Genomic DNA, 24,724 nt, shown 5'->3' on the forward strand with positions numbered 1-24,724 from the left:
TCATTCACTGTGCTTGTTCTGTGCTGAGGTGGATTATGTCAATCTTGATGGCTTTCAAGTTCAACGTGTTTGGAAATGCAGTCCTCATCAGAAGTTGGGTCTGCCTTTGTTTCTTATTTAATGTCTCATTTGCATTATGCGGTACCTCCTGGCCAGTTTCCAGAGTTTGCAGAGTAATTAAAACCAGCCTCTTGGAAGGAGAAACTAGTGTATGGACTGAGAATGTAATAGTTTTTTAATTTTAATTTAATATGAATTATTACTCTTGCCTTTCTAATTTTTGTTCATATTAATAAGCTATATATAAAAACTGCTGTCACTTTAGTGTCAGTAGGATATTTTATTAGCTATTCAGTTGCAGAAGTAAAAACCTTTATAATTCATTGTCCCATCTCAAATTCTAAATGTATTCCTGAGTAGCTTAGGCATTTAAGTAAAATATAAATTAGACGATCTTTAGATTTAATTGCATCAGTGATTGCTTACATTTGTAGGTATAACAAATATATAGTGTATATCTAAAATATTTTTTTATATAATACTACAGTTGAAAAGACATTTTAAGATAGTTGAAGTTAAGTTTTCAAAAGCATGTAAATAACTTAGACTCAAAAGCCCCATAAAAATAGGATTTGTGCTCTTTTGAATGTCTTTTCAAACAAGAGTCTAACAATTCAGATCTGAAAAAGCTGTCTGAATCACCTTACTGGTTTACTTATAGGCAGCTTTAAATAGAAAGTAACTTCTCAAAAATAATACTTTAATACTTCAGATGACCTAAGTGCAGGAAGAGGTTGATTTGGAATGAAATAATCTGATTTTTTTGCTATTTTAAAAACTACTGGAAAATCTAAGTGGTCTTGGAGTAGGAAGCAAGACTTAGCCACAGACAACAAAAATAGCTGGGTAGAGAAATCTGAGTGAGATGTGGTTTCCATCATGATAAAGGATAACAGCGTACCTTACAGGGGCTGTACCAAACTTCATGCCTTTCTGGTTTTGCAGGTCATCAATATATTAAATTTTTGCTTGTTACTTCTCAGTTACTCTGTGAAATTCTCAGAGTTTTTTCTTGAGACACGTAGACTAGATGAATGGACAAGAAATATTAAATGAAATGTTAATGGGAATAAAAGAAAACAAGGCAGTTAATTTTCTTTGCACTATTCCTGCATCTTACACTGTTGTAAAGCAGTTGGATCAGTTCAAGAAATGGTGAGTGTCACTGAAGACAAGCCAGTGAAGACTTCAGAGCTCTGTTCAACTGTAGTCAAAACCTGTATTTCAGGTTGCCCAAGAAAAAGATCATGTGGAGAGCTTACTACCACACTTAAATTGTAATTGGTATTATCTGGATCTTTTAGCAAGGCTCACTCCATCTCAGGAAAATCTATATTAAGAATGAAAGAAAATCTTGTGAGAAGTGACAGGAACAATTAAAAGCAACTTAAATATTTCATTTGAAAAGGAAGAATGGAACAGATAGGAATTCGGTTTCCCCCCAGAACTGTGCCCATGAAAAGATAAAATGGAAGGATGTTACTGGGCTGTATAAAGACAGTAAGTACTCATCTGTAGAGAGATGAGAAAAGCTGAAGATCAAGGGATGTTCAATTATATGGAAAGATTTTGGAGCTGAAAGATGGTAAAAAATGTAGAACTCTCTCACAGGAGGCTGTGAGGCCTTGTTTTAAACTTAGAATGAAGTTGAAACTATATAGATACCACACGTCATTACAAAACATGCTGTGTCAGAGGAATACCAGACCTTGCATTTCAGGCTTGGAGCCAATTTTTCTGCTATTAGACGTTCAGGTTAAACCTCATAATAAGGGGAGATCACTGGACATCTGCATGTGACAGGAGTCTTGCTTCAATCTTCTAAGAAACAGCCCATGCTCCCATTATTTTAAGTGAGATTCTGGACCAAGTAGGACTTTAATCTGATTTAGTATGATATTTTTTATATGCCTTTGTGCTTAAATACTATGATTATCCACTAAAGAAAGATCTTTCAAGTTTTCTTCTACATTTTGCTGAAAATTTTTTAAATATCTAATTTAAAATGGAATTTGTTTATCCACTTTATATGATACTTGCAGACCTGTGATAAATGTTTTTTTGTTTCTAACAGTATCATTACAGGATATCAACATGAAAAAAGCATTCAAGAGCTCAACAATTCAAGATCAGCAGGTAGTTTCAAAGAACAGCATTCCTAACCCAGTGGCTGATATTTATAACCAGAGTGATAAACCACCACCTCTGAATATTCTTTCACATTATAGGTATGGAAATATTGTTTACATTCTTGTAACCTTGGCCCTTTGTTTCTTAGTTGTATGCAGAGGACAATTACAGCAGAAAATTACAGGGAAAAGCTGCATTGGTTATTGAGGTTTGTATTTTTGAGGACTTCCCTGTTCAAGGAAACAAAAATTCCTGTTACCACACTTGAAGTTGTAAGTTGTACCAGATAAAAAACATTGTATTTCAGCATCTGTTACATGGCAGCACAGGATCAGAGAGCAAGGGCCATTGAATGCAAAGAATCAAAAGAAAATTAATAATATACTAGGCTTTTTTCTTTGGTTCGTTTATCCAAAAAGCTGGATTTGTTACTTTTCCCTTCCCTCTCTCTATTCTCCCATCTTCCCTGAACATACACATGTATGCACACACAGTCTTTACCTCTTCTTTTTCTGGTTACTTCTTTGTGAATAAAATAGCAGCAAGCAGGACTTAATTTCCTGTTTTCTTTTCCTGTTTCCTTTAAGTTTATTGTTGTTCATGAAACAAATATAATTTGTCTCTCTGAAGGGTTGTGGACAACGTACTTTCACTGTGTCCTTCAACTGTTGAGAGGTACTAGATGGGTTGTCTATGTAAAGCAGACACTCCAGAGGCAGTAAATTATTTTAGGGCTTTTTTTTTAGGAATGACATAGTATTTGTAGTATGTTTTATTTTTAAGAGCTTTCACATGGAAGGTAAAATTATTAGATTTAGAGCTGGTTTATTTTGCCACTGCTGCAGACAATGCTGATGTTTGATTGTTTACAGGAATCCTGTTAGTAAGAGTTGTTACCAATCAGCTGTTCTGCACAGCTATATCCTATGGGATATCTGGATGACAGTGTCAGTGACCTGTATTGTTACTCCTGTTTTATTAGAGATACTTTAATGCAATGTACTTAAACTATATTTCTTGGTAAGTCTTACAATTTCTGAATTTAAAATTATTTGTATTTGCCTTGGACGAAGTTTAAACAAACTTCACATTGTAGTCTGACCAAAGATGGAGGGGTGGAGGAGTAGCGTCAGTAGCCCCTTCAGTAGGTTAGATGTTTCTAGTCAGGAGGTCTAGCACACAAGAATTTATGGCTCGATGACCAGTCAGTATCCAGGATCTGCCTTCTGTACCCTGCTGCAGCAGTTGTAAGGTTCCTGTGTGCTGATCTCCATCCCACTTGATCTTGCTGGTAGAAATTAGTGTTCAGCTGCTATCAAAATGTACCCAGAAGAAATTAGGATCCACACAGCCTAAGGTACTGTGAAGGACACCAGTTTATCAAGCTAGACTGGGATCACTGTCATATGCCAGCCACTCTTCCATGTTGATTCCCCTCTACACCCCATTAGTTTTCTAGAGTTTAGGATATTAGAAGATTCTCCATTTCCAGGTCATGGGGTCAAATTAGGATTCTGTAGCATACCTTTTTTTCTGGTGTATTCATCTGGGTGACCCTGGCTTCTCCCATCAGTTGAAGCTGGCAAGCCCAGATCAGCTCTGTCTTGGATCCTCCTAAAACAGCCTGGAACCTTTCCGTTGCCACCCTTGTCCTCATCCTTCTCCTAGTTAGGGGAGTCCCACTGAGAGCAGTGACTGTCTTGTGCTTCCTGTCACAAGGGCAAAGGTACTCAGACCTACCCTATTCCTAAATTCAGATATTAAGACATTTTCCAGTTCTTTTGAGGCAGTTGAGTTCCATTTTTACACTCCTCTGTCCCCCACACATCCTGTCTTGGCACTTATCTTGGCACAGCACCAGTGATTTTCCCTCCGCTGAGCTCTGATGAAGCATAGCCTGGGAAGATGCCTTCCGCAAGACTGTAGATTCTACCCTTTTTCCCTGAAATTCTTGGCATGAGCCAAGTCAATTGTGAGCTGTTACTATCAAGACTGGTATTTAATGCACTTGACATGCTGTCATCCTATAATGCAGAAAAGATGAAGCTTGGATGATCATCGAAGGTGAGTTTTGTTGCTTAAAACAAATACTAATTAATGTTTTCTTAGCTTTTCTTGTACTGTATTTCCAGGGATGATAAGAAAGATGGATTGAAGTTCTATACTGATCCTTCCTATTTTTTCAATCTTTGGAAAGAAAAAATGTTACAAGATACTGAAGATAAGCGAAAAGAAAAGAGAAGACAAAAGGTAAAAGCAAAAGCATAATAGCAAACGTATGTACTACAATTTTGTGTGTGGTTGTCCAGGCATAAAAATTGCTAGGTCATAGTTTTTGTGCATGGGAAGACTGCTCTTCTTTATACATGGCTGTAGATTCAGCTGGTTCATTTTTTATAGCTCATACAGTCTATTTTAAGAAGTTGGTAAATTGAATTTTAGGAGTACTGTAGCTATCTTCTGAGATACATGCTTTAATCCTTTGCCAATATTTGCTTATTAGTGCTCAGCAAAATGGCCCTGTGCTACTTCAGAAAACGATACTGTGAGTTTTTGGAGGGTGGGGTTGCAAGAAGGAGTTTGAATTATGGTTTCCTTTATTTTCATAGTTATTTTATGCAGCAGCATCAACTACTGTAGCAAAACATGAGCTTACCCGGAAGTAAATATTTTCTTCAGTTTTTTAATTCCTTGCTAGTAACTCTTCACTTTTCTAACACCTGTTACAAGTTAGCAAGATGAAAATACACAACAAAATTATCCTGTAATTCAGCAACAAGAGAATATTAGTTTTAGGAGTAACATGCTTTGTTTCCTCTAAGTTTAAAACAAACAAAAAAGGCTTTTTCATAGAAAAGTGTCTTCTGTCATTCTGGAGTATCTTCAGCAGTTTGATCCAAAAATGTGTATTCTGATGCAATCAAGATTTTCTTAATGGATTTTAGTTTTGAATGAAGACATTAGTTTTAATTCTGCTGCTTCTTTCCTGTTGATATTTTTAATCAAATCTGAAGGCTTTAAGATTTTTGTAGATAATGCTGAAAGAAAGTGAAGAGGGAAAGTTTGAGGGAATGACTGCTATTTCTTAGCCGGCAGAAGGTGCCTTTTCAGATAGGTTCAGTGAGAGAGAAGGGATTGAAAATGAAAGGAATCCAAACAAGGTGCACAGACTACACAGAGGAAACAGGAGTGTTGTAGTTTTAAGCGCATACACACATGTATATACACATACACATGTATGTGCATGTATGCATATATATCATATATATATTAGCAGACCTATACATGTGTATACATAAACAGGTATAATATGTCAGCATATATATGCATGTATTATACATGGGTATATACATAATGTTTAACATGTGACTATACATGCTAATGTATATTTGTGTATATACGTCATGTGTCTAATACATGGCACAAAGCATTTGACACCGTCTCCCACAGCATCCTTGTAGATAAGTTGATCAGGTATGGGTTTGGTGACCAGGTAGTGAGGTGGATTAGGAACTGGTTGATGGGAAGGAGTCAGAGAGTTGTAGTCAATGGGGCAGAATCTGGTTGGAGGTGTGTGACTAGTGGAGTCCCTCAGGGGTCGGTACTGGGACCGGTGTTGTTCAACATCTTCATCAACGACCTGGATGAGGGTACAGAATGTACCCTCAGCAAGTTTGCTGATGACACCAAGCTGGGAGGAGTGGCTGACACACCAGAAGGCTGTGCTGCCATTCAGAGAGACCTAGACAGGCTGGAGACTTGGGCGGGGAGAAACATGATGAAATTCAACAAGGGGAAGTGTAGAGTTTTGCATTTGGGGAAGAACAACACAATGTCCCAGTATAGGTTGGGGGCTGACCTGCTGGAGAGTAGTGTAGGTGAAAGAGACCTGGGGGTCCTGGTAGACAGGAGGATGACCATGAGCCAGCAATGTGCCCTTGTGGCCAAGAAGGCCAATGGCATCCTGGGGTGTATTAGAAAGGGTGTGGTTAGTCGGTCAAGAGAGGTTCTCCTCCCCCTCTATTCTGCATTGGTGAGGCCGCATCTGGAGTATTGTGTCCAGTTCTGGGCCCCTCAGTTCAAGAAGGACAGGCAACTGCTGGAAAGAGTCCAGCGCAGAGCTACTAAGATGATTAAGGGAGTGGAACATCTCCCTTATGAGGAAAGGTTGAGGGAGCTGGGTCTCTTTAACTTGGAGAAGAGGAGGCTGAGGGGTGACCTCATCAATGTTTACAAATATGTAAGGGGTGAGTGTCAGGGAGATGGAGTTAGGCTCTTCTCAGTGATGACCAGTGATAGGACAAGGGGTAATGGGTGTAAATTGGAGCATAGGAGGTTCAAGGTGAATATCCAAAAACATTTTTTTACTGTAAGAGTGACAGAGCACTGGAACAGGCTGCCCAGGGAGGTTGTGGAGTCTCCTTCGCTGGAGACATTCCAAACCCACCTGGATGTGTTCCTATGTGATGTACTCTAGGTGACCCTGCTCTGGCAGGGGGGGTTGGACTAGATGATCTTTCGAGGTCCCTTCCAACCCCTAGGATTCTATGATTCTATGATAATACATATGTACATCTGTGCTAATATATATGGTACCTGCTTAGAAATCAAATTGTAGGGCATGACTGGAAAGCTTAACTATTCTGCTTTTGTAAAATTCTGTCAATTTCTTGTTCCTGTTGCTTGACAAAACTTTCTGACTACAACATTTTTAGGTGAATGTAACTGAAATATTTTGTGAATTCATGAGTATAAAAGTTTTGGAAGAAATACATCAAGTCATCTTTTTAGGAGTATGAGTCAAATGTTTTCTATTTTGACAGGTATCTTGGTAGTGAAATACTAATAGGAGTTTAAAAAGCTGAGTAGACTTATTCAGTAGAAGTTACTGTCTAAAGCGAAGTATTGGAAGATATTCACTTGGTTATTTGTATAATTGTATACAAATGTATATGCAAGGTTATAATCCCACTATATTCTCAGTATGATAAGGCACAGAGCTGATTAAAAAACTGCAAATAATTTAAAGCAGCTTTCATTCTCTAGTTTAGTTGGTTTTTCTTAAATTTCATTTGCTATTTCTTTATGAAATATATATATAGGGCTAATTGCACCCTTTGAGATTTTTTCCTCCTACCTTTTTCTCTTCAAATTTAGATCTTATCACAAGAGAGATAAAAAGAAACTAGCAACTGCTGAATTTTTTGTTTTGATTTAATATTAAAAAGGAAAAAATAAAGAAGGTTTTAAAATAAAAATCTATAACAAAATATTTCCTGAAATCTTTTGATAGATTTAAGGAGATTTTTACAAAGCTATATATAAATTTGCTATTTGTATTTCATAGAATCATAGAATGATTTGGGTTTGAAGGGACTTTAAATATCATCTAGCTCCAACCCTCCTGCATGGTCAGGGACACCTCACACTAGATCAGGTTGCTCAAAGCCCCATCCAGCCTGGCCTTGAACACTTCCAGTGATGGGGCTTCCACAACTTCCCTGTGCAACCTGTTCCAGTGTCTCACAGTGAAGAATTCCCTCCTAATGTCTAAGCTCAATCTCCCCTCTTCTGGTTTTGGTCCATTTCCCCTTGTCCTCTCACCACAAGCCCTTGCAAAAGGTCTCTCCCCAGCTTTCCTGTAGCCCCTTCACGTACTGAAAGGTCACAATAAGGTCTCCCCGGAGCCTTCTCTTCTCCAGGCTGAACAGCCCCAACTCTCTCTGCCTGTCTTTGTAGGAAAGGTGCTCCAGCCCTCAGATCATCTTCGTGGCCCTTCTCTGGACTTTCTCCAGGAATTCCATGTCCTTCCTGTGTTGGGGGCTCCAGAATTGGACACAATATTGGACAAGTTATTTTAGGCAACACATCTCACTTATTTCCATCCATGCTGTATTTTTCTGTAGATTTTAATCATCTTACTACAGTCTACAAACCAGATGTAAAATAAGCTCAATTCCAATCATTTAGGATTAGAGCCCATATGTTGCAGAAATACCCCCTTATAAATTCTGCCTGAAGTACTATTTGATTTTATTAAATACATAACCAAGACCAGCTAAGAAGAAAGCAGCATCAGTTACAGATTGCATGGGTAGGTGTCACTTCATGACAGAAAGAAATCTGGTTTTAGCTTTCCAGAGCTAGTGTGCAAAAGAGATTTTTGTCATCTGGAACTTTTGGAGAGCTGGAGGGTTAGGGTGTCCTGGTTTTTAGCCAGGATGAAGCCAATTTTCCTTTTACTGATTTTTTTTTTTTTTTTTCCCCTTCAGTAAGCTTTCTTTTAACTAGCAGCAGAGTGTTCCAGCTAGGAATGATAACGGTGGAATGTTTTTCTAACTCCTGGGTCTTCAAGGTCACATCTTTGCTCTGCCAGCTCAGACACTATGGGGAGATCTATGACCCCCCCAGGAGGCTAAGTTAGACAGACAGCAAAATTGGCCAGAGATATTCCATTCCATATCTCTACGTAAGCTCAGAGGAAGGTCAGAGATCACAGAAGACAACCTCCTTCCTGGTTTTTCTTCCCTTCTCTTCTATCCATGGCCAGCCTCCGGGGAGTACTCTGCATCCATCACTGTCGAACCCCAGGCTCGAGCTCTCCTGACCCTCATCACTCTGTGCTCTCTCCAGCAGCTTCAGGATTTTTTGGGGCTGTTCACAGCTCAGGAGATGCTGTGGGAGTTGCTGGGGTTGGGGGGAGGCGAGAGGCTTTTGCAGATATCTGAACACATTTGTGTATAATTGTATATATTTTCTTATATCATCAGTGTTTAATTAAAACTGTGTAGTTTAGTTTTCAATCCAGCCAAGTCTCTCTCTTTTGCTCTCTCTCCTTCCCTACCTGGGTGGGAGGGGGAGGGGATCGAGAGCATTGCTGTTGGATCTGAGTCAAATGGTGACAACAGTTTGTTGGCGCCCAACGTGGGGCTTGATTTTAAGCCCAGATTATACATTTTCATTAATTGGGAGTGTTCAAAATTCCATCTCTGATGGGAGGAATCCCTCAGATAGCAATGGGTGACAGTTCTGCTGAATTTCATGACGGATTGAAAACTGAACAGACCCTTTCTGCAGTGAATCTACAGGACCTTTTGCCCAACATGCAACTGTACATGTGGTGTGCAGCCGAGAGCATTCTGCTCCGTGTAGCTGCCCTTGTGATTGTTTCATGGTTTATTGACAGAGCTGTAGCCATAATCAACCGTATAATCACCAGCCTAGTGATGCTAGGGGTTATGATACCGGTCTTTACAGGGGCACTGTATGTGTACAGTTATGGTACAAATCCTAAAGTGAATGGAACGGTCCATGTTGGTAGTACCAGTAGCAGGTTCAATTTTACCTCTCCATTTCCTTTCAAGCTGAATCTCCCAGCTCTTGATCTGGATGGCATCGTTGCAGTAGGGATGCTTCTGCTGAATGTTTATAAAGTAATGTGGATACGTAGGGTGAGGTGTTGCTCCACTCACTGCCAATCCCCCACAGGCAATGCTGCTGCCACTGTTGCGGCTACCACCCATGATGCTGCCAACACCACTGCTGCTGATACCGCCACTCGTACTGCTACAAAACCAGCTGCTTCTACAAGTGCTGCTACAAAAACAACTGCTTCTACAAAGATAAAGTCCGCTCCCTTTCGAATCAAGCTAGTTCATCCTGTGACCAGGAGCATGGCAAAACCAAAACACTCCTCCCCTTTCACCCACTCCCGTCTGAGACATCCAGAGTTTCTTCAGGCAATGATAGAGACCGAAACTGAGGAAGCAGAGGACTCTAAATCAGTTGATGGAGCAGGTACCTCTCAAACAGATAACAAATCAGACCACTCTCAAGCAGATAGGACAGCAGGCCCTCCTCAATCAGATGATGATGATGATGATGTTGTTCAGCCTTTCTCTATGAAAGAACTGCACCTCATGAGAAAGGACTTCACCCGCACTGATGGTGAGGGAATTCTGCCATGGTTGCTCCAATGCTTTGATAGTGGAGCTGAAACCTACAACGTGGATGAGAGAGACACCAAGCAGTTGGGATCCCTGGCCAAAGATGCTGGTATTGACAGAGCACTTAGTAGTAAGATGGGAACTACCACCCTGTAGGACCGACTTCCTTCAGCTGTGAGAGAGAGATACCCCCACAAGGGTGACATCAAATGGCGCCAAAGCAGAACACCCACTCTTGAGAAAGCCATCACATACTTGAGAGAGATAGCTGTGCAAGAGGTGATCTATGATAAAGATGGACTTACAAATCCTGATGATGTTCTGTGTGACACACAAATGTTCCGGAGGTTTGCAGAGGCTGTACCAGCAACACATGCCCATATACTCTCCTTCATGGGATGTTTTGTTGATGATGCAAGACCAACTGTACGTGAGGTGGCTTTCAAAGCACAACAGTATGGAGACATAATTTCTGATTCCCATCAGTTCCACACCTCAGCCATTGAAAAAATGTCTGACAGAAAGAATAATGAGAAGGATGGAGCTCCAGAACACCTGTAGTACATCGATGACATCACTGTGTGGGGTGACACACCAGAAGAAGTTTTTGAGAAAGGTAAAAAGATCATCCAAATTCTTCTGGATGCTGGTTTTGCTGTAAAAAGAAGAAAGGTCAAGGGACCTTCACAAAAAATCCAGTTCTTGGGAATAAAGTGGCAAGATGGATGTTGCAGATCCCAATGGATGTGATTAACAAAATAACAGCTATGGCCCCACCATCTACTAAAAAGGACACTCAAACCTTTTTAGGGACTGTTGGTTTCTGGAGAATGCATATTCCATGTTACAGTGAAATTGTGAAACCCCTCTATGAGGTGACCCGAAAGAAGGATGACTTTAAATGGGGCTCTGACCAACAGAAAGCTTTTGAGCAGATAAAAAAGGAGATTGTGCAGGCAATGGCCCTTGGACCAGTTTGAACAGGGCCAGACATCAAGAACGTGCTCTACACCGCAGCTGGACACAACGGTCCCAACTGGAGCCTCTGGCAGAAAGCACCAGGGGAGACTCGAGGTCGACCCTTGGGATTCTGGAGCTGGAGCTACAGAGGTTCTGAGGCCAACTACACAACAACTGAGAAGGAGATACTTGCAGCTTATGAAGGAGTTAGAGCTGCTTCAGAAGTGATTGGCACTGAAGCGCAGCTCCTCCTGGCGCCCAGACTACCAGTGCTGAGATTCATGTTCCAGGGTAACCTTTCTCCTGTCCGTCATGCCACCAATGTGACTTGGAGTAAATGGGCTGCTTTAATCACCCAGCGAGCTCGAATAGGAAGACTTAATTGTCCAGGTATTGTAGAAGCAATTACAGGAAGTCCACCACAAGAAGTGGTCATCTACCAGTGACTGAGAAACAATTTGCTCTTTTCACTGATGGCTCCTGTTGTCTTGTTGGGAACTGCCAGAAGTGGAAAGCTGCCGTGTGGAGTCCTACACGACTGGTTGCACAAGCAGCTGAAGGAGAAGGTGAATCAAGTCAGTTTGCAGAGGTAAAAGCCATCCAGCTGGCTTTGGACATTGCTGAGCGAGAGGGGTGGCCGAGACTCTTATCTCTACACTGACTTGTAGATGGCAGCAAATGCCTTGTGGGGTTGGCTAAAGCAGTGGCAGCAGAACAACTGGCAGCAAAAAGGTAAACCTGTTTGGGTGGCTGCGCTGTGGAAAGACATTGCAGCTCAGATAGAGAAACTGGTGGTAAAACTGGTGGCGTCATGTAGATGCACACGTGCCTCTGAGTCAAGCCACTGAGGAACATCGACACAACCAATGAGCAGATGAGGCTGCTCAAGTGTTCCAAATAGACTTTGGAATAGACATTTACAATAGACATTGCAGCCATCATTGTCCCACAGGTTACTTAACAGTCTGTCATTTTCTTTTGTTCTTGTCCTTATCATAGCAGTGACCAGGAGTGAATCCAGGGTGTCTATTAACATTTTGTGGCTGAAGTTGTATTTTGAATCTACTAAGTGGGAATTCCTTAAGCAATTTGTAGTCTACAGCAGCACAGAATATCGAAGTTGTTGAGAAACTGTGCAGGTGAAAGAGATGTGTATGATCAGCAAGTGATAAACTAGACATCCAAATGCAGTCCTACTCAGCTGATCAGGTATTGTTTGTTTTTAGCCTGACTTTTTCAGGTGGTCATTGAAGCCTGAGAATACTCCTTGCACCAGAGATTTGGTTTTCCAATGTTATTTTGGTAATTTGCCTTAAATGCTTGAGTTGTTGCAGCAGAAGCTTGTGAGGAGTTTAATTATCCTGCCTTCAAATATTATAGCTATTTACTGTTTCTGTATTCAGTTAATCTGGAGAAATCTAACACAGGCTTTTTCTGATTTGGCTCTTTCAGGTGAACATTTTCTCTGAGGAAAATGGTAGTTTTTATTCTTTAAGTTTAAAATCTGTGGTGTATTCTCTGTGGTATTTGGGTTGGTTTTTTTTACTGTCAAGCTTCCAGTAGATCCTAAGAGTTAGTTTTTACTTTTGCATGTATCAGTAGTATTCTGAATTGAATGACTGTAGTAGACCAGTTGTTAATCTTTGGTTAACCAAAGGAAAGTTGTTCTACTCTGCATTTTATTATTCCCCATTTTTTTCTCAGGAAATATTAATTATTTAATTAAGTAGAAATCTTTAATTTTTGAGAGCTTGCATTTCAGAAATCATTCTTGATGACTCATGATTGGTAGGATCTTCTAGATTTGTGAAGTCAGGAAAATACTCTAGACCCGTGCTTCCAGTTTTTTGAAAGTATTGCAAATTCTTGCTGAAACTACTTGCTGTTACTAGCTCTGATTCTTTATTAAGACGCTTGAAAGATCATTTGCTAACTCTTGATGCAAATATCAAACTTAAAATTAACTCACCCTGTTTAAGGGCTCTAATATGTTTGTTGTGTTTGCTGAAATCACTTCTGCCAGCAGCTGGATGATGTGCCTGTTTTCTGGCTTAACCTCCAACATCCACTAGTCTGCCACAGCTTCTGTTACATTTGGTTAAAAGAAGTAACTCTTTGTAATGCTGCTCAACTTTTCTAAGAAACATTTCTAGCCTAATTATTTTTAATAGCTTCAGCGCCCCTAGAACTCTGTTGTCATTGCCCGAGGTACTAAAACTAAAGCTGTCACCATTATTTGTCAAATAAATGAAAGTATTACTGGAACAACTTAAAACTACTTTACTAGAGATATATGCAATTAGAGGTATATATAGTTTTGACAGCTGCTAATAACTGGCCTGTCCCAGTGTTTTGGAAGAAATTACATGTTTTAGAGATTTATGTATATAATATTTAATAAAATAAATCAGTATCAGTAGGGTTAAGTATTGTTTGAATAGAAAGGGTTCCAGCATATTTCTGCATTAGCACACATACATTAATCAAAAGGTGGATATTTACTTTATCTAGAAACTTGCAAATACTACATAGTTGTGACCCTTAGAGGGTGGACTTGCTTGTTAATAACTGAACCAGGATAAACATCACAAATTAAAACAAATTAAACTTTGCAGCAATCAAATGAAGAAGAGAGATGTAAAGCCTTTAACAAGCATATCTTCAACCATGGCAACTAGCAAAACATTCTATATTTAAGATAAAGGATGACTGAATCTGTCTCCCTTCTGTTGCAATTCCTGTGTTGGGTAATTTTGATGTGAAGAAGTGGTATTAAAGGAGAAAGTAAAGCCCTGCATAACCTGGATGAAAAAAGAATGTAATTCTAAAGTTTTGGGAGGAAAAAGACTATATGGGAAGTAATTAAAGAACCAAGGTGATGATCTCTACTTAACATGAATCAGATCAAAAATCTGCTCACTGCAGAGGCCAAGAATGAGCATGTGTTGTCAGAACATTTGGATGTTGAACTTCAGTGATGACGACAGTAGAATGGTGAGACAGTGGAACAGGTTGCCCAGGGAAGTTGTGGATGCCTCCTCCCTGGAAGTGTTCAAGGCCAGGTTGGATGGGAATTCAGCCTGGTCTAGTGGGAGGTGTCGCTGCCCATGTAGGGGAGTTGAAACTAGATGATCTTGAAGGTCCCTTCCAACCCAGACCACTCTGTGATTTGAAAGAACTTTTCTTAGTCATTCTTAATGTTAGCAGGTGTGGATCATCAGGTCCCTCATATGGACAAGCATGAGCAAGCAAGAGCTCCAAAACAAGGGCAAGCAAGCCATTTTATATGGGTTGGGTTTTTTTTAGCTGTATAATGCCAAGGAGATGATTTCAGAATTATTTACTCAGTGCTGTTTGACAGTTTGAGTAAAACACCTATGTTCATCTGGGATGCACCTTTTTTTCTTTCTCTTTTTGGTAAGACTGGCTTTCCAACTAATTATCCCTTCTTTTGAAGGTAGAAATTCCACAATAAAATGCTTGTACATCAGCATTTTTTGAAACTCTTCTCTAAGTACAGTTGTATGTGTGACTGCAGTCTCAGAATATCAATACAATTGTTTTCTGAGAAGCTATTTTTCTAGCAGCCAAAAGCATAATATCAATTTATTAGTAGATAAAACATGTTTAACCTAATTTTTAATTAGTAGCATAAGATGTGGGCTCTAGCCCTGGTTTAAAAAAAAAAAAAAAGTCTAGTGCCCTCATAATGTTGAGAAAAGGAGAAAAGAAATGTTGAAACTAAACAGACTGATTTGTCATGAAGCTACCAAGCTGTAATATATTACTGGTCTGAATATTACTGACACATTGCAGAGACGATTTTTGTCATTCATTATTATATAAGGTAGTGGGAAACAGTGATGAAGAAAAACTAGGAGGAATTTTGGTAATCAGATCTAAGAAGGGAAGGGAAATGAAAACAAGACAAAAAGAGGTGTTCACACAGGCTGTGCAATAGGAAAGTGTTTCTAATTTTTCCCTACTTCCCCAAGGCCTCAGGTGACTGTGACCCAAACAAACAGCCAGAGTAACCCTGAGCATTTTTTACACATTCTCATCAGGCTGATTTGCCAGAGCAGCAACTTGCAAGTGCTTCAGGATGGTCTACATAAATGACAACTGATGTCAGAAGAAGCTGAACTTTGTGGCTTTTAAAATCAGTCACATTTCTGTCTGTACAGGGAAGAACATTAGGACAATACCACACTAGCACATGCCATACAGAAGGGCAGAAGAAGGGCAAAGCAGCAGTCTTATTACTAATGAGGTTCATAGCTTAAGGAGATATTCCCATTTTCAGTGCATAGAAATTTTATGAAGACGTGGCTTCATCTGTAAATCTGATCTTATTTTCGTGCGCTCTAACTGCATTTTAACCAGCTTTTTTTCCTTTCCTTTTTTTCTCTCTTTGCATGCTTTGTTTCTTTTGTTGGAACATTAGGAGCAAAAGCGTATAGATGGCACCACCCGTGAGGTGAAAAAGGTTAGAAAAGCCAGGAACAGACGCCAGGAGTGGAATATGATGGCATATGACAAAGAGCTTAGACCTGACAACAGGTTGTCTCAAAGTGTGTACCATGGAGCATCTTCCGAGGGATCACTGTCCCCAGATACTAGGTCTGTTTACAGTAAAGCTGTTTGTTATACCACAGTTGTATGTTCAGAAATACTGAGTAGAATTAGGTGTTTTTACAGGCTGGGAGTAGTGAGAATGGATGAAACATATAATGCATGTTTTAAAGTTCTTCTCAAAATTATTTTAAAGCACAAATAACGTAATACATTTTGTAATTAATGAATTTTTTTATTCCTCAGCTTCAGATGAGCATTCTGTTATAGTGATGCACTGTAGTGAAATAAATGTTTGCTGTATACTTTATATTTCATCTTAAGTAGTTGTAGCTGTGAACACAGTTAAGTGTCTCTACTAGATAACGTCAGTACCTCTTCCTTCGTGTCTAGTTTATTGTGTCTTATGCTCCCTATAGCTTAATAAATATTTTTTGTGATCAACTCAGACATACTTTTGCTTCTAGCAGAATGCTTTAATGAGGGAAGAGTTCAGCTTTATCAGTATTAGTCTAAAAAGCAGCGTACAAAACCGGATGCAACATTATTGCTTGAAATAGCAAAAATCTCTGCTTAGAGACACACAGAGGAATTAATCTTCCTTGTCTGAGATTCCCTTTGAGCTCCGTGGGAGTTACCTTCTTCTAGTGGGCATGGAAGGCTGAATATATTCACTAAGCTGGTCTCACTAGAGGATTTTCCCTCCTACATTATTTCTCTGTCATGGTTAATTGCTAGCAGTAATGTTAGGAATAAATAGAATCTGATGGAAGAAGTGTGTGACACTTTAAATTGTTGAATGCCTGTGTTGAGGAAGTAGCCACCACTACAAGAAGTTTGGACTGATACCTTTAGTCAGCTGTCTAGTGGAGATTAATTGAATATATATATATTTATATGAACAATCTGTTGTGAACTTTGTGAAGAGTAATCATCTTGTAATTGAAACAAATGCAAAGACAATTGCTACTGCTGTTTCAGTAATACATTCAGACTCCTTCCCTCTGTTTAAAATCCTTTAATCACCAATTTATTTATTTTTTCAACAGCTTCTAATGCAAAACCTTTTCTGTTTGTCAGTCTGTCATGTTTCATTGAGACTGCTTTCTGTGAGTTGATCTGCTAACATGACATTGGTGTACAGCTGTCAAGTGCAAGATAGGAGATTTTTTCATCATGAGTTCTGTGTTTCACGTATTTGGAGTCTTTTTCTAGCCTTAACACTTTGCTTCCAGGAATTCCAAGCTTAAATACTCATATTGAAGTGATGTGTTTTTCTCTCCCAGCAATGTCAATATGTATTTGTATGTTTGCAGATATTCATTAATATTTACAGTGTGCAGTATTTTTTAAGCAGAAATTGTTGGATGCCATCACTGTTAGGTGTAGATGTTGTGGTATGACAGTTAACTTGTGCTTATATAAGCTTTTCAAATTTTACAGTCTCTGGAGAGCTTAAAATTTCAGAGAATCAGTCATTGAATCCTGAAATCTGTGCTTTGCGTACATGAAGGGTTAATTTTGTGAGGGGTATTGAGACAGAGAGAAGGCTTTCTGTTTTTTTTTCTCGGGGTAGTGTTAGCTGTAGGAACTAGGCAAAAGAAAACTCCATGCATGTAGGAATAAGGACTGGTTTCAGAGACATTTTTGTGCCAACAGCTACAGCGTGAGCAGTGTTTAATAAATAAGGTCCCAAGAAAGTGTATTTGGCTACAGTGCAATTTATTTATTTTTATTTATTTATTTATTTATTTATTTTTATTCTAAAGTTAAAAAAAGCACCAATGTTTCTTTTTGTTTGCTAATTTTAAGACTTACACATTAAACATTGACATCCAGGTGTCCAGACTGTGGCAATTTACAATGTATATGTTATACTTATTGCACTTTAGAGAGAGAAACACAAGCTGAATCCAAACAGAAACCAGCAAATTAATGTGAGAAAAGTAAGAACAAGAAGAGAAGAGTGGGAGAGAAGGAAAATGGGCATTGAGTTCATGAGTGACGCAAAGAAAATGGAACAGGCAGGAAGCATGAAAGAGGACAAAATGCCCAAAGGGTTTGTGATTCTGTTTTACTCAAAGCCCTGGCTTTTTGTTGCTTACCTTGCTTCCAGTCTTACAGATAAGTGCATCAGTTTACTGTGTTCACTAAAAACCAGGCTGCACGATTGTTCATTACTAAAACAACTATTTGCAGTAATGGGATGAAAAGATCCTTTTGCTCCCTCTCTTGGGCTTATTTGACAGAGCATCCTAGACTTTGTATCTTTATGAACTCTCTGCTCAACTAATATTTACATTTCCCAGTTTCTCTAAGCCTTTCCAGCAAAATTAATTGTGCAAACAAAATACAAAGCATTTTCTAACTTTTAAAATTGTTTTCTCTGCTTTGGTAAAATATATTCTTCTGCATAATTGTGACTGCTTGTAGTATTGCTTTCCTTTTTCTGCTGCTGTTAATTTAAGGCAGACCTGATAAGTATTACAGTTTCAAACAATGGACTGTCAGAATCATTGAAAAAACAAACATGTGCCTCCTAAAGAACTCTCAAATTTGGAGACAGCCTTTTTAAAAAGTCTGTATTATAGGAGGACATTCTGCATGCAGCTACTATGCTGGAATATTGAAAACATTCGATTTTAGTCCTTGCATACTGACTTGTCAAACTAATTTATTTTCAAGTTGTGTTAAGCTGAACCATGACTTTTTGTTGCATTTGTTCTTTTGCTTTCTGTGGACCACAAGGGAATGGTGCTTGATAATCAGGGAGTCCTGTTGCAAGAAAAAGAATTCTGATTGCATTCTTCTTAGCTTTTCTTGTGAGCTATTTACATATACCCTGTTTCACTCACACACTTTGTTCTTCTGCATCCATTTACTTTCATTTTAGGTCCCATGCATCTGATGTTACAGATTATTCTTACCCTGCTACTCCGAATCATTCCCTCCATCAGCAGATAGCAATGTCTTCCTATGGAGCAGGGGATGGTCCACAGTACATGGCAGCATCCCAAAGCCATGAGCATGAATACAGGCCACCTTCCACCACTGTACGACATGCTACTTTAAACAGACCTCAGCAACCACCTCCACCTCCACCCCAGCCTTCAGATGGCCAGCATAGCTCAGTACCTGTGGTACCAGCAGAATATGGGTAAAACTCCTGATTTTTTCCAGTGGATTTTTGACAAAACTAGAGGGATGTGTGTTTTTCATACCCATCATAACATAGAGTACATACACACAAAAGGACCCCAAATACATTACTTTACTCACTGGGGAGAACAGAAAAAAGAAAAAAAAAAGGTATAATTTCTTATGTTGGAACTGAATTTCAGTGAAGAAATGGTGAAAGCAGAAATACTGAACTGGGTATTGAATATGCTGAAATCAATATGCTTGTAAAATATTAAGGTTTCTTAATAGAATATTAAAAAGGGAATAATTTTCCTTTAAAGTGGAAAATATTTACTGCAAACTTGAATAATATTTTAAACTTCAGAAAAGGTGTAGAAAAAGTACCCCTAAATGTGATGCATGTGGCAGTCTGTGTTGTATTACTTTTTAAAGAAGCTGACAGAACTGGAAGGGATCTCCTTAGACTCAGAATCAAGTTCCCAGCTGCCACAGACAACTCCATAATTCAATATATGAATTTATCAAATTCCTGTGTAGATATTTTGCCTGAATACAGTCTGAAGGAAGGCTTGCTCCAGGATACTGGCTCTCCAATAGCAAGAAAACATCTGTTTCCTAATCAGTCTGAGCCTATTTGTTCTTTTGCTTAAATAGCTTAAACTTCCAAGTTGTAATCACAGGAAAGTTGTAATCATTCTTGCCTGTGCCATTTCAAACTGAACAAGTCAAGGGTTTTCAGCCTCACTCGATGCATCCTGTGGTAGCATTTGCCCGATTGATGACTGTGTCATGCTGCAGATGACTCAGTTATGCTATGGTTGACTGCTTCAACCTGCATTTTCTGTTATTTCCAGTTTATAACACAGATACTTGTGCCTTGTCCTCAGGTACATGGCCATTGTCACTGTATCACAGTTGTCATACGTTGACATGTATCACTGGATGCCATCAGTAACTTGCCTTCACTCCTGTCTTCTAGATGTAGTTCTTAATATAATTAATATGTTAATAATATAATTAATATACTAATTCCCACTCTTTCTGCTTAAGAATTCTTTTAACTACATTTTAATAAAGGAATTAGCTCTTCCCTGTTCCTCCTCTTTATAGTATCAATCAAGTCACAGAATCACAGAGTCACAAAATTACCTTGGTTGGAAAAGACCTTAAAGATCACCAAGTCCAACCATCAACCTAACACTGACAAGTCCTTAACTAAACCATACACCTGAGTACTATGTCTACAGTACTCCTAAGTACCTCCAGGGATGGTGATTCCACCACTGCCCTGGGCAGCCTGTTCCAATGCCTGATAACCCTTTCCGTGGAGAAGTCCTTCCAAACATCCAACCTAAACCTCCCCTGTCACAGCTTGAGGCCATTACCTCTTGTCCTATCACTTGTAACTTCTATCAGTTTAATTAAATAGTATTTAAATTTATAAACTTGACTAAAACAGCACATGAGATGCATGATATACCTGGTAAATCTTTCCATTCATAGTTTCCACTGTCCTCCATGCCTATCTCTTTTTATTATCTCTTAATATTTGTTCTAACATTTGGTCTTCTGTGGAAGTGGTATCTGTGGTCCCTTCTTCATCATAGGCATTGTACTTAATATTCTCACAAAGTAGATCTTTAGTAACAAATACAGCTTTATACTTAACTAGGCAGGAGTAATGTAATAAAATAAAATCTCACTTTGTGGAGTGATGAAAGGACACAGCCTTTAATTTCATCTGGCTTAAATCTCAATGTATTATTAATATTTGACAATTCTTATGTTTATAATCACTTGGCTATTTAACTCACCCATTTAAATTATCTTTGACTTTTAGCTGAGGTTGAATGAGAGCAGTTTAAGGGGTGGTGGTTCTGTAAGTCCTAACTTTCGATGCATTAAATGTTTTTGTTCTGTTTTATATAGGATGCTTCCAGCTCAGATGGTGGATTATTACAATCCTACAGGTCCTCCCCCTCCTCCTCCTCCCCCTATGATTCCTTCAGCACAAACTGCATTTGTTAGTCCCCTTCAGCTTCCTGTGCCACCTTCCCATTCTGGACTGGTGACTGGCTCTGCATATGTAGCTACTCATCCTCCTCCTTCTAGTGGGCTTGTTGTTACTGCTCCTCCTCCCCCTGGCCCACCTCCTCCCCCTCCAGGCCCTCCTGCTGCAGGTTCCTCCCTCTCTTCCTCCCCAGTGCATGCTCCTCCAGCTGCTGAGGCAAAACATTATGAACCTGCACAGCCACCAGTAAGTGACGCACGGAGTGATCTCCTGGCTGCAATTCGAATGGGTAAGTGGACACTGGGTTTGAGCTTTCTTTCCTCTCCTCTCTCAATGAAATCACTGTGTTTCAGGTGATCTGAGCTCATGGCTTCTGTTCCCAGCTGGGCAGAATGTCATGAAGATACTAGTTAACCATAGGTACCACACACCTATTCCAACATCTCTCAGCCCTGTCTTTGGATCTGTTTCTAACACCTGAAGACGTACAGCTTTGTCAAACATGTTCAATTTTTGTGTGGTCGTAATGAAATTAAAACAGGACCTGTGCGTTCATTATGTAAAGCAGCCAGTGGATGTACTTGGACTTTTGCTTCTGCTCAGAAGAACTGTTCACCAACACCAGGCTTCAGCCCACTAATTTTTAACTAGTGACTAATGGCTCTTCCTGATGTTGCTTACACTATGGAACTGTAATTTCAAACACAACTGTGAAAACTTTCATCTTCAGATTAAAAGGGCCTGTACAGTAATGCATATTTAATTTTAACCAATTGCTGGCAATTTTAGAAGTCTAGAAGCATTCAGTCACTGAGAATGGACTCCATTCTGCCTTTTTTTGGTGCCTTCCTTGCCCAGGGAGGCTCTCTAACTCAAGGGTTTGTTTTGTTTTTTTTTTCTTCCTCCTCTTTCTGAATATATTGTTAGAATAAAAAAACCACCAATAACAATATGAAATTTAAAATCTCCTGTGCAGAAGCTTTGTCTGAGAGTACTTGTCTCTACAGGAATACAGCTGAAGAAGGTGCAGGAGCAACGTGAGCAAGAAGCAAAGCGAGAACCTGTTGGAAATGACGTGGCCACCATCCTTTCAAGACGCATCGCTGTGGAATACAGTGATTCTGATGATGATTCCGAGTTTGATGAGAACGATTGGTCAGATTGAACCTGGTCCAAACCCAGTGGCAAGTTCATGAAATACTTGGCTTCAGTGATTGCTTTCCTAGCAAGATGTAAAGCAGGATGTTGACATGTATTAAGGCTAGTTATTGAAGTACTAACATTGACTTGGTATTATTCCGGATGCTGTAGCTTAGCAACTCTGGTGATGATGATGTGATTATGCTTATGCAGATCAGAAACTCGTCTTACTTTCAGTATTTACCACATAATACTTAAGTGCCAGTAAATGTAGCAAATCATGTGCTGCGTGCAAAATATGCTGCAGTTGTTGCACTCTTACAGAACCAGCATTTTATTTTTCTTTCCTGATCTTGAAGGGACAAAATATATTTTTTTGACTTGACATCTTATTCTTTTAATTATGTAAACAACTTAGGTACTTGTGAATTGGTCTGGTTGTTAGTCTTTGAGGGCAGTTAACTATATGACTGAGCTCCATAAATATGACTTAGCTTTTTTATTGGTTACTAATTATGCCCACCTTAGTCTATTTTTAATCCCTTCTAGGCTTAGTTGTTGGGTTTTTTTCATAGAGAATTGAATTTATATAACCTTTCTTTTTATCTTAAAAAGGTAGCAGGTAATGAAATGTATGCTTTGGAGAATGAATCCACATGATCCAAAATGAACTAGATAAGTCTGTGACACTGCCAGCTCTAGGTTGCTGGCTGCTTGTTGGGTGGAGTGCTGGGGTGGTCTCAGGCAGGTAGTGGCTGCATGCCCATCTTGCAAATGGAAGTTCTAAAATACCTGTCGAGTTTTATGATGCAGATCAACTAGACACAAAGACTTCAGGGTACACCTGATTGAAGCCATATGGTTATTGAAGTGTCGAAATGTTATTCTGTTATTACTGAAGAGTGGAACTTTTTGTCAGTCCAGCTCTAGCAATCAGATGCATTTCACAAGTATTAATCTTGGTCTTTCTGCCTGTAGGTATAAATGTTTGTAAATAAGTTTTGTTGTTGTTGATTTGTACATGTGTAGCCATGAGAGTTTTCCATTTCCTGTAGCACATTTACTCAAAACTACTTTTACTTTGAATGTACTTCTTTCCTAGTACATCCTATTGATATAACATTGGCAGTTAAAACAGTTTTAATGGCAGTTTAGTTACTATGCCATGTATATACACTTGTTTTCACCCTTCCTAGGAACAGTGCTGCCATACAGTCTGCTTTGGCTGTCTCTGTTTTCCTTAAAAAGAATTCCTTTCTTTTTTGCAGTACCATATTAAAATGGTATTTTTGGGTTTGTTTTTTCTTTGTTCTGGACTAAGAGTCAGGCTGCTGCTTTACCTAGTGAGGTTTTAAAAACTGTATTCATAGCAGTGGAAGAGTTCTCTCCTTACCAGGTGACAGGTTTGTTTTAAATCTTTATAAATGAAGTCTGTGTAATTCCAGGTCTAACATTTGATAAAGCTCCTTTGTTTTGTGAGGCCCCTTCCCTTCTTACCAAAAAGTATGTAAAATAAAACCAGAAATGGATGATAATTACCTAACTTGTGTTTTCACAATTAACAGTTTTAGTCCTGAGAATGTAACAGTCTAACATGATGTTTGCATGCAAACTATTGGCTACTTCATTGCTGGTTTACTCTGCGTGTGATTTTTTCCAATCTGTGGTGGCTGTCTTTATGGTAGGGTGGTAACATGCTGCCTCAATGTTGGTGCTAAAATTTATCCTATAAAGTACGACCAGTCTCTGCATAATGGGGAACAACTAGAGCTCTGGTCAATTGGTAGCAGCTGAAGGGACTCATCTCTGCTTCACTTGGAGCTGGTTTTGTCTTTGCCTTAAAATACAGAGCCGAAGTCTGCTTTATGTTGTGTCCTGGAGTCTGAGGTCTGTGTGTCCACCACAGAGGACGGAATTTAGGCCATGGCCTGATGGTGTTTTTCACCAGTGCATGAGAGATGGTTTGTTCTGATCATCACTGTGTGGTTGCACAGTGGCTTGTGGTGTGATCCTGTGGGTGGGTGGGCTGGAAGTGCAACTGGGACTGCAGCGTTACATCCCTCTGCAGACAGGGAGGGTACTCTCAGTGTTCCTTTAATACATGCTGAAATTAAATGTCTCAGCAGAAAATCCTTTCCAAACTACTGAAATTTGATATGACAGAAGATATATTTTATGAGCACAGAAGTTGGGTGTGTCAGACATTTTGTAATTTGTGTTAATTTTAAATAATAAACATTAAACAAGCAATCACTTGTGACCAGTTAAAGGTAGCGTAGATTTTTTTAGTCAAGGTAGCCAACCTGTTTTTCTGAACCTGCAATGTTGTTATTTTCCTTTTGGTATTTTATTAATAAAATGTGAATTGAATTTAGTTATGTAAACTAACATTATTCTAGGCTGTTTTTATCAGTTTTATCATACTTTGGGTTGTGAATAAGTAACAAATATGAATAAAATCTCACTTTTGAGCCTGTCTTTCTTTCCTTAGATTAGTAAGATTTTGCTATTAATCTTAATCCCTCATTGATAATTAATGGAAATGAAAATGTAAGGCTTCCGAATGCTATCTGTGATCCCAGGAGCTACAATTTTACTGGGATGGAGGTTGGACTATAGAAAACCAGGCTCCTTTAAGGTACTGCTGCTTCTCCTACCAGGCATGCTTATTTGTTCTTTTGCAGCCTTGATTCAAGCTCCATGTTCTTACCTGGTGTAAACAAGCATTAAGTCCCTTACAGGTAGTTTTGTTTTTTTTTCAATG

General features: G+C 39.1%; 1 protein-coding gene across 4 annotated transcripts in view; it reads left to right on the forward strand.

The window, feature by feature from the left end:
* WASF3 (WASP family member 3) overlaps positions 1 to 24,431 on the forward strand; it is an 81,385-nt gene extending 56,954 nt beyond the window's left edge. The window contains exons 5-10 of one of the 4 annotated variants that reach the window (XM_051607987.1): positions 2,135 to 2,288; positions 4,323 to 4,440; positions 15,541 to 15,716; positions 18,562 to 18,825; positions 20,739 to 21,109; positions 21,828 to 24,431. In XM_051607987.1, coding sequence (XP_051463947.1) covers positions 2,135 to 2,288; positions 4,323 to 4,440; positions 15,541 to 15,716; positions 18,562 to 18,825; positions 20,739 to 21,109; positions 21,828 to 21,985 — 1,241 coding nt within the window. In that variant the 3' untranslated portion in view covers positions 21,986 to 24,431. Of the gene's footprint in view, positions 1 to 2,134; positions 2,289 to 4,322; positions 4,441 to 15,540; positions 15,717 to 17,560; positions 17,728 to 18,561; positions 18,826 to 20,738; positions 21,110 to 21,827 lie in introns of all 4 variants that reach the window. The other 3 variants (XM_051607989.1, XM_051607990.1, XM_051607991.1) reach the window with 3 other exon arrangements.
* Positions 24,432 to 24,724: the final 293 nt, after the last annotated feature.

The sequence above is a fragment of the Apus apus genome, chromosome 1, assembly GCF_020740795.1.
Source record: "Apus apus isolate bApuApu2 chromosome 1, bApuApu2.pri.cur, whole genome shotgun sequence".
In the NCBI taxonomy this organism is placed as follows: Eukaryota; Metazoa; Chordata; class Aves; order Apodiformes; family Apodidae; genus Apus; species Apus apus.